This window comes from Aethalodelphis obliquidens, unplaced genomic scaffold (genome assembly GCF_003676395.1).
Source record: "Aethalodelphis obliquidens isolate GAN/ISIS:26980383/991018 unplaced genomic scaffold, ASM367639v1 scaffold564, whole genome shotgun sequence".
NCBI lineage: Eukaryota > Metazoa > Chordata > Mammalia > Artiodactyla > Delphinidae > Aethalodelphis > Aethalodelphis obliquidens.
Genome location: NW_020838476.1, coordinates 1 through 10,775, shown reverse-complemented (window position 1 = coordinate 10,775; position 10,775 = coordinate 1). Strand labels below are relative to the sequence as shown.

The window sequence follows — 10,775 nt, the reverse complement described above, 5'->3', positions numbered from 1 at the left end:
GAGCATTTGTGTGGCAAAAGCTTACTTTAGAAGACAAATTGAATGAGTTTTGGCCCTCCTGGGGAGTTAGAGATATGTTAGAAAACACTTGGGTATGGTGGAGGGGAGGTTTTATACTACAGTAGGTATATAGCAAATTGAATAGAGTAGACTATTTGGCAGCCTTTTTTAAGTTTAATTGCTTTCCGTATAAGAATAGATATAAAGCACAAATTATATTTTGTAAGTATTTTGCAAAGGAACTTGGTGGCAAATTTAAGGTACAATGCCCTCCCCCAAGACCCCCTAAGGTTATTGATTATTCTGTGTCTTGCTTTGATTATAGAGGTAGATTGAAACAGCCTGTAAATATTTACTGGTGCTAAAGAATAATGTGCTTGAGTTTGTGTTTTGAAGATCTGGCTGATTGAACAAAACAAACAGGTACAAAAACATCTAATTCTTCTAAGAACAATAATAAAACCGCAGACAGAGTTCCTGACCTAAACGTGACCAAGATATACCTGACCACAGGAGATGAAAAAAACTACAAGCGATAAGAAGATTACTTAACCTGTTTAACCTGCTGATGTAATCTGCTTATGTAAATTACTTTTGTTTTATGGCTCTTGTAAGGGATTTTTTGACATGGGAATGGGGTTATTAAGATTGAAAATGAGATTGCTTTAGAGTATAAGTATTTTGAAGTCATGGCAATAAAGCTGACAGATCCTTGCATCCTCTGAGGTGTCTTGTGCTCTGTCCACGCCGACTCCGTCTCCCCTTTGGGTGAAACCTGTCCAGCTGGGGCTGGTCCCCGGCAAGTGGCGCCCGAACAGGGACCTGAAGGGGTAAGTATTATTTCTTTCTCAGACGGATAGGAGTCTCACCGTAGGGTGCTGCAGACCCCCAGTTAAGGAATACTGGTTAGGGAGGTGAGTAAGGCGGTGTCAAGATGGGACATGCTGAGTTCAAAGAGAGGCTCTTATTTATTGATATAGTTAAACATATGATAAATGGAAGAGGAATTAAGGTAACTAATAAGCAATTAACTCAGTTTTTTCAGTTCGTACAGGAGCAATGCCCATGGTTTCCAGAACAGGGAACAGTTAATATAGAAACCTGGCAAAAGGTGGGGCAAACTTTGCAAGAATATTACAGTCATTTTGAACCTGAGAAGGTTCCAGTAGATACTTTTACTTTATGGAACCTTATTAGAGAGAGCATTGCTCCCCTGCCTGAAGGTCAAAAGAACCCATATAAATATCCTACAGAAGCAATAAATGAATGTACTCCATTACTTTCCCCAAAAACATCAAAAGAAACTGAAGTTTTGGCTGCAGCTTTAAAAGACTGTAACCTTAATGACAATGATTCAGAGGAGGAAAATAACTCACCTACTGATACTAAGTCCAATTTGCTAAAAAACCCTCCTTTTGATGATAAATTGCCTCCTGCAGATCAGGATGATTTAGATGCTGCTGCATATGATTATGAAAGAAGGAAGTATGAACCCCATGGTGCTTTTTCAATGCAAAAAACTAAGAAAAATAGGCCTAATTTACAGGATATGCGCCCTTTGGGTCGTCTACCGACCGCCCCACCAGCACCTTTGAGTTCTTCACTTCTCCCTTTAAAAAGGTCAGGACATCCAACTTTAAATGCTGGGGGCCTACCACCTCCACCACCTTTTAATAAAAGTCATGGCGAATATAAAAGGCATAGGAGAATAAACGGTGAAGATGATGATTATGCTTTTGCAGCCTGCTTTCCAGTCATTTTTGAGGATGGTTTTGATGATGATGTATATTGGGATCCCTTGCCTCTAAAACTTTTAAAAGAACTTAAAAAGGCCTGTGTAGATTACGGACCATTGGCGCCTTATACTATGACTCTTATAGATGCCTTGGCAAATAGATGGATGACTCCATATGACTGGATTCAGGTTACAAAGGCCTGTTTATCTGGAGGACAATATTTGCTTTGGAAAACAGAATATGAAGAATTGGTGGCTAAACAACATGCTTTAAATAAGAAAAGGGATAAATTTAATATTACTAAAGATATGTTATTGGGCGAAGGAGAATATGATTCCACCGAACAGCAGATGCATATGGGAAAGGAAGCCTTATGGCAGGTAACTATGTGTGCAGTAAATGCCTGGAAGTCTTTACCTTTGACTCCAGGAAAAGCCTCCACTTTGACAGATTTAAGACAAAAGCCTGAGGAGCCATATGAGGATTTTGTTTCTCGCTTGCTAATAGAGATAAAAAGGGTGATAACTGATGAGGATGCAGCTAACATGTTAGCTAAACAATTAGCCTTCGAAAATGCTAATCCTGTTTGTCAGAACTTAATTCGGCCAATTAGAAAAACTGGTAGCATTTCAGATTTTATTAAACAATGTTCTGACGTGGGTCCCTCTTATATGCAAGGGATTGCTTTGGCAGCCGCCCTAAAGGGAGAAACACTTCCTCAATGCATGATGAATATGGTTCAAAAAACAAAAAACCCTAGGGGACCAAAAGGAAATAATTGTTTTGCTTGTGGAGGCGCAGGTCATTTTAGTAGGGAATGTCCTAATAAAAATATACCTCCAACAGGTCCTGTTAGAATGATATCTCCTGGTAATGTTGGGGTCCCAAAGACTCCTTGCCAAAGATGTGGGAAAGGAAATCATTGGACTAAATTGTGTAAGAGTAAATATCACAAGGATGGACACATTCTTCCCCCTAATGGGGTTTCTACAGTCCCTCAGGCTGGAGCTCAGATGCCAATATTTCCTGCACCTGTTTTTCCAGATGCACCTGCTAAAACTAATTCGGGAAACTTACTTCGGGCCCAACCCCGGGCCCAACAAACAATAGGGGCAATTCACCAGACGCTCAATCCCTTTCTTCCCTCAGGGGAATCGATGAATTGTTTAGGGCCACCCCAGGCAGCGCAGGATTGGACCTCTGTGCCGCCTCCGCAACAATACTAACTCCTGACTCTCCAGTCATAAAAATACCAACTGGGATTAAAGGTCCATTGCCCCCAGGAGTAATGGGTTTAATTATTGGTAGGAGTTCAACTTCCTTATCTGGCTTAACAGTTTTGCCTGGAGTAATTGACTCTGATTATACAGGAGAAATTCAAATAATGGTGGCTCCCTCTAACAAGACACAACAAATATATGTAGGACAAAGAATAGCCCAATTGTTATTGCTACCATATTATAAGACAGGAAAGAATGTAATTCAAGAAGCTAGGAATGAAAAAGGATTTGGCTCTAGTGATATGGCATTTTGGGTTCAAGAGATTAGTAGAAATAGACCTTTGAAAACTTTAAAAATTAATGGAAAAAATATTCAAGGTTTATTAGACACAGGTGCAGATGCTTCCTGCATAGCAGGAAAAGATTGGCCTAGCAGCTGGCCCACCCAACATACTGACAATATGTTAACAGGTCTGGGAACTGCTCCAGCAGTAGCTAAGAGTGCCCAGATTTTAACTTGGGAGAATACTGCTAATAAACAAGCAGGCTCTTTTTGTCCTTATGTAATACCTGGCCTGCCAATTTCCCTTTGGGGAAGAGACATACTTATGCAGATGGGAATGCTCCTGTATAGTCCAGATGACTGGGTCTCCTCACAAATGTTAAAAATGGGATATGACCCAAATAAAGGTTTAGGAAAAAATCAGGAGGGAAGATTATATCCTGTGGTTGCTGAGTCCAAAAATGATAAACATGGAGTGGGCTATCCAAATTTATAGCGGGGGCCATTGTTTTAAAAGCAGCTGACCCTATAGTGTGGCTTTCAGAGAAACCTGTATGGGTGGAACAATGGCCCCTAACTTCTGAGAAATTAGCAGCTGCAAAAGAATTAGTGGAACAGCAATTATTGGCAGGACATATTGAACCCTCTAATAGTCCTTGGAATACTCCTATATTTGTTATAAAGAAAAAATCGGGAAAATGGAGATTATTACAAGATCTTAGAGCAATAAATAAAACCATGGAAACAATGGGGGCTTTACAGCCTGGACTTCCCTCTCCAGTAGCCATCCCTGAAAATTATGCTATTATAGTTATAGACTTGCAAGATTGCTTTTTTACGATCCCCTTACATAAAGAGGACAGAAAGAGGTTTGCGTTTAGTGTGCCCTCTCCTAATTTTACCAGACCATACCAACGGTATCAGTGGAAAGTTTTGCCGCAGGGCATGAAAAATAGCCCTACCTTATGTCAAAAATATGTAGACCAAGCCATATGTAATATAAGACAGAAATATAAAGAAATATATTTAATACATTATATGGATGATATATTATTGGCCCATAAAGATAAGGCCTACTTACATCAGGCATTGCAGGATATGATGGAAGCTTTACAGGAGTATGGATTAAAAGTTGCTCCAGAGAAAATTCAAACTGAGCCTCCTTATAATTATTTGGGCAGATTAATACAGGAATTTTCCATTCAGCATATACCTTTTCAGCTAAGAACTGATCATTTGGTTACTTTAAATGATTTTCAAAAGTTTTTAGGAGATATAAATTGGATAAGGCCTTTGTTAAAAATTACTACTGTGGAATTAAAACCTTTGTTTTTGATATTACAAGGAGATTCTAATCCCTTATCCCCTAGAGAGTTAACTGCAGAAGGAAAACAAGCCATAGAAAAAGTAGAAAAAGCTTTAAAAAATGTTTTTATTAAAAGATTAGATTATACCAAACCTTGGGATTTAATTATTTTAAGGACTCCAGTTATTCCTACAGGATTATTATGGCAAAATGGACCATTAGAATGGATACATTTGGCTGCTAGTCCAAAAAAGATTGTTGCCTCATACCCTCTTATGGTTAGTTTATTAATTATTAAAGGTAGAAAGAGAAGGTACGCTGTCTCCACCACTGAAGCGGCTCCGATAACCTGGGGGGCAATTAAAAGGCTTTGCCTGAATGCTGAAAATGCTGTGAATGCTCAAGGATTGCCTTTGACGACTGCTAATTTTTTTGTGGCTATGCTTAGCTTGCTTTCGGTTCAGGTAAGTGCCAATGGTACGTATTGGGCTTACTTTCCAGATCCTCCTATCTTACATGCATGTACTTGGAGAGATTCTATTATTCCAGTAACTTCCTCATTTCCTGAATTGACCGATGGCATTCGAGGAATGCAGGGCTATAAACAATTTGTAATCAATTTTAATTACTCATTTACAGGTCAGACTGACTTTCCTCCAATATGCTTTTTTCTTGGCTCAGGGTCAATAGGAAATAGTCAAACAAAGAATGGGTGTTTGTCAGTAGTTGATGCAGGATTCTTGACAGACTCCCCTAAAGAGCCAGTAGGAAGAGATAAAACCACAAGATATCTATGGTCATTGTTAGGAAAAGTTGTAGGACAAAATCAAGTTTATGTTAATAAATATCCAGCTAAAGATGTTCATCCTCCTAGATATGATGATTGTGATGAGGCTGCAGGGAAAGCTACAGATGAATGGATTTGGAAAGATATTAAAACTGGATACCCTTCATGGATATATTGTATGTATAATAAAGAGAATAAAATATCCATTCCTGGAACTAAATATTATATTTCAGATTGGAGTATTAATTTTCCTGAGGGAGATTATAGAACATATTTAGATAAAGCCTTAATATACCCATGGAATGATTCCTATATTCCCCGTCCATTAAAGGTAAATAGATGGAATAATCATGGATGGGTGGCTCCTATTTATACTTTTGTTCATGAAAATAAAACCTATTATCAATCTCAGTTATGGAGATTGCCCTTAACCACTCATAAAATAACGCTAGTTAGAGCTACTACCCATGTGGAAGAGTATTATATTCAAACCTGTGTGTCATCTCCGTATTCCTTATTGCTTTCTAATGATAATGAAAAATTACAGATTAAGCAGTGTAATATGAGGTTTTATATTACCTGTCAGCAATGCATACTAACCACTTGCATTGTTCCTGAAATGAATGTATCAACCATAATGGTGTTAAAAAGACCAGCTTATATAATGCTGCCAGTAGCGCTTAATGAATCTTGGTATACAGATATAGGGGCAGAAATTGTAAGACAGGTTGGAGAGCTCATACGGCCAAAAAGATTTGTGGCTACTTTGGTTTTGGGAATTTCCACCTTGATAGGAATATTGAGTTCTTTTACTGTTGCAACATATGCTTTAGTGAAAGAAGTACAAACAGCACAATATGCTAATGATTTATCAAAAAATATATCCTTGGCTTTAGCAACTCAGGAAGCAATAGATAGAAAGTTAGAAACTAAAGTTGATGCCCTTGAAGAAGCAGTTTTACATATTGGTCAAGAACTTACTGCTTTAAAAATTCGCCTATCTTTAACATGCCATAAAAAATATTCTTGGATATGTGTTACTCCCTTAAAAGTAAATCATTCTGAATACTCATGGGAAAAAATTCAGATGCATATTTTAAATGTATGGAATTCTAGTGATTTAGGAATTGATTTGGAACATTTACATAAACAAATTCATGATATTGCAGCCTCTCAATATGATATGAATCCCTCTAAGGCTGCTGCAGAATTTTTACAAAACTTACAAAGTTATTTTAAGGGTAATTCCTTTATGCATATTTTAATAAATTATGGGGCTGCCGGAGTAGTTATAATTTTGCTTCTTATTTCTTTTCCAGTCATCATCCGATTAATTCAAGCTGCCCTCCAGAGTGTATATAAAACCAAAATGGATTTACATATTGCCATGTTAAAAAATAAAAAAGGGGGAGATGTCGGGAGCCGTATAGGAAGTGCCTTTGAGTCTCAGCACGGACGAGACCCATAGTGCTAAGCAAAGCTGGCACTGTCAGGTACAAATGTGGAGAAGCAAAGCTCTCCTCTGTGCGGTTCCCCTAGTTTTCCCCTGTTTTTGCTTGAAGTGATTTTTATGGGATAATTGTTAATGTTGGAGAATATTCCCAGTTTCGATGGAGGGTTTAGGGAAAGACCCCGACCTAGGGTAAAACCAAAAAAGATTGTGATTACTCCGGCTCCCTTAATGATTACACCTGATATCCCCACTCCCAGGCCAGGGCATTGGGTTCAGGAAATTACAACAGGAGCATTTGTGTGGCAAAAGCTTACTTTAGAAGACAAATTGAATGAGTTTTGGCCCTCCTGGGGAGTTAGAGATATGTTAGAAAACACTTGGGTATGGTGGAGGGGAGGTTTTATACTACAGTAGGTATATAGCAAATTGAATAGAGTAGACTATTTGGCAGCCTTTTTTAAGTTTAATTGCTTTCCGTATAAGAATAGATATAAAGCACAAATTATATTTTGTAAGTATTTTGCAAAGGAACTTGGTGGCAAATTTAAGGTACAATGCCCTCCCCCAAGACCCCCTAAGGTTATTGATTATTCTGTGTCTTGCTTTGATTATAGAGGTAGATTGAAACAGCCTGTAAATATTTACTGGTGCTAAAGAATAATGTGCTTGAGTTTGTGTTTTGAAGATCTGGCTGATTGAACAAAACAAACAGGTACAAAAACATCTAATTCTTCTAAGAACAATAATAAAACCGCAGACAGAGTTCCTGACCTAAACGTGACCAAGATATACCTGACCACAGGAGATGAAAAAAACTACAAGCGATAAGAAGATTACTTAACCTGTTTAACCTGCTGATGTAATCTGCTTATGTAAATTACTTTTGTTTTATGGCTCTTGTAAGGGATTTTTTGACATGGGAATGGGGTTATTAAGATTGAAAATGAGATTGCTTTAGAGTATAAGTATTTTGAAGTCATGGCAATAAAGCTGACAGATCCTTGCATCCTCTGAGGTGTCTTGTGCTCTGTCCACGCCGACTCCGTCTCCCCTTTGGGTGAAACCTGTCCAGCTGGGGCTGGTCCCCGGCAAGTGGCGCCCGAACAGGGACCTGAAGGGGTAAGTATTATTTCTTTCTCAGACGGATAGGAGTCTCACCGTAGGGTGCTGCAGACCCCCAGTTAAGGAATACTGGTTAGGGAGGTGAGTAAGGCGGTGTCAAGATGGGACATGCTGAGTTCAAAGAGAGGCTCTTATTTATTGATATAGTTAAACATATGATAAATGGAAGAGGAATTAAGGTAACTAATAAGCAATTAACTCAGTTTTTTCAGTTCGTACAGGAGCAATGCCCATGGTTTCCAGAACAGGGAACAGTTAATATAGAAACCTGGCAAAAGGTGGGGCAAACTTTGCAAGAATATTACAGTCATTTTGAACCTGAGAAGGTTCCAGTAGATACTTTTACTTTATGGAACCTTATTAGAGAGAGCATTGCTCCCCTGCCTGAAGGTCAAAAGAACCCATATAAATATCCTACAGAAGCAATAAATGAATGTACTCCATTACTTTCCCCAAAAACATCAAAAGAAACTGAAGTTTTGGCTGCAGCTTTAAAAGACTGTAACCTTAATGACAATGATTCAGAGGAGGAAAATAACTCACCTACTGATACTAAGTCCAATTTGCTAAAAAACCCTCCTTTTGATGATAAATTGCCTCCTGCAGATCAGGATGATTTAGATGCTGCTGCATATGATTATGAAAGAAGGAAGTATGAACCCCATGGTGCTTTTTCAATGCAAAAAACTAAGAAAAATAGGCCTAATTTACAGGATATGCGCCCTTTGGGTCGTCTACCGACCGCCCCACCAGCACCTTTGAGTTCTTCACTTCTCCCTTTAAAAAGGTCAGGACATCCAACTTTAAATGCTGGGGGCCTACCACCTCCACCACCTTTTAATAAAAGTCATGGCGAATATAAAAGGCATAGGAGAATAAACGGTGAAGATGATGATTATGCTTTTGCAGCCTGCTTTCCAGTCATTTTTGAGGATGGTTTTGATGATGATGTATATTGGGATCCCTTGCCTCTAAAACTTTTAAAAGAACTTAAAAAGGCCTGTGTAGATTACGGACCATTGGCGCCTTATACTATGACTCTTATAGATGCCTTGGCAAATAGATGGATGACTCCATATGACTGGATTCAGGTTACAAAGGCCTGTTTATCTGGAGGACAATATTTGCTTTGGAAAACAGAATATGAAGAATTGGTGGCTAAACAACATGCTTTAAATAAGAAAAGGGATAAATTTAATATTACTAAAGATATGTTATTGGGCGAAGGAGAATATGATTCCACCGAACAGCAGATGCATATGGGAAAGGAAGCCTTATGGCAGGTAACTATGTGTGCAGTAAATGCCTGGAAGTCTTTACCTTTGACTCCAGGAAAAGCCTCCACTTTGACAGATTTAAGACAAAAGCCTGAGGAGCCATATGAGGATTTTGTTTCTCGCTTGCTAATAGAGATAAAAAGGGTGATAACTGATGAGGATGCAGCTAACATGTTAGCTAAACAATTAGCCTTCGAAAATGCTAATCCTGTTTGTCAGAACTTAATTCGGCCAATTAGAAAAACTGGTAGCATTTCAGATTTTATTAAACAATGTTCTGACGTGGGTCCCTCTTATATGCAAGGGATTGCTTTGGCAGCCGCCCTAAAGGGAGAAACACTTCCTCAATGCATGATGAATATGGTTCAAAAAACAAAAAACCCTAGGGGACCAAAAGGAAATAATTGTTTTGCTTGTGGAGGCGCAGGTCATTTTAGTAGGGAATGTCCTAATAAAAATATACCTCCAACAGGTCCTGTTAGAATGATATCTCCTGGTAATGTTGGGGTCCCAAAGACTCCTTGCCAAAGATGTGGGAAAGGAAATCATTGGACTAAATTGTGTAAGAGTAAATATCACAAGGATGGACACATTCTTCCCCCTAATGGGGTTTCTACAGTCCCTCAGGCTGGAGCTCAGATGCCAATATTTCCTGCACCTGTTTTTCCAGATGCACCTGCTAAAACTAATTCGGGAAACTTACTTCGGGCCCAACCCCGGGCCCAACAAACAATAGGGGCAATTCACCAGACGCTCAATCCCTTTCTTCCCTCAGGGGAATCGATGAATTGTTTAGGGCCACCCCAGGCAGCGCAGGATTGGACCTCTGTGCCGCCTCCGCAACAATACTAACTCCTGACTCTCCAGTCATAAAAATACCAACTGGGATTAAAGGTCCATTGCCCCCAGGAGTAATGGGTTTAATTATTGGTAGGAGTTCAACTTCCTTATCTGGCTTAACAGTTTTGCCTGGAGTAATTGACTCTGATTATACAGGAGAAATTCAAATAATGGTGGCTCCCTCTAACAAGACACAACAAATATATGTAGGACAAAGAATAGCCCAATTGTTATTGCTACCATATTATAAGACAGGAAAGAATGTAATTCAAGAAGCTAGGAATGAAAAAGGATTTGGCTCTAGTGATATGGCATTTTGGGTTCAAGAGATTAGTAGAAATAGACCTTTGAAAACTTTAAAAATTAATGGAAAAAATATTCAAGGTTTATTAGACACAGGTGCAGATGCTTCCTGCATAGCAGGAAAAGATTGGCCTAGCAGCTGGCCCACCCAACATACTGACAATATGTTAACAGGTCTGGGAACTGCTCCAGCAGTAGCTAAGAGTGCCCAGATTTTAACTTGGGAGAATACTGCTAATAAACAAGCAGGCTCTTTTTGTCCTTATGTAATACCTGGCCTGCCAATTTCCCTTTGGGGAAGAGACATACTTATGCAGATGGGAATGCTCCTGTATAGTCCAGATGACTGGGTCTCCTCACAAATGTTAAAAATGGGATATGACCCAAATAAAGGTTTAGGAAAAAATCAGGAGGGAAGATTATATCCTGTGGTTGCTGAGTCCAAAAA

At 39.0% G+C, this 10,775-nt stretch overlaps 2 protein-coding genes across 2 annotated transcripts; both read left to right on the top strand.

The window, feature by feature from the left end:
* Positions 1 to 934: 934 nt before the first annotated feature.
* Positions 935 to 2,962, top strand: LOC113616812 (endogenous retrovirus group K member 5 Gag polyprotein-like). Its single transcript, XM_027100176.1, has one exon. The coding sequence runs from the start codon at positions 935 to 937 to the stop codon at positions 2,960 to 2,962; it is 2,028 nt and encodes a 675-aa protein (XP_026955977.1).
* Positions 2,963 to 8,008: 5,046 nt separating this feature from the next.
* Positions 8,009 to 10,036, top strand: LOC113616813 (endogenous retrovirus group K member 5 Gag polyprotein-like). The gene has a single exon (XM_027100179.1). The coding sequence runs from the start codon at positions 8,009 to 8,011 to the stop codon at positions 10,034 to 10,036; it is 2,028 nt and encodes a 675-aa protein (XP_026955980.1).
* The last annotated feature ends 739 nt before the right edge of the window (positions 10,037 to 10,775 follow it).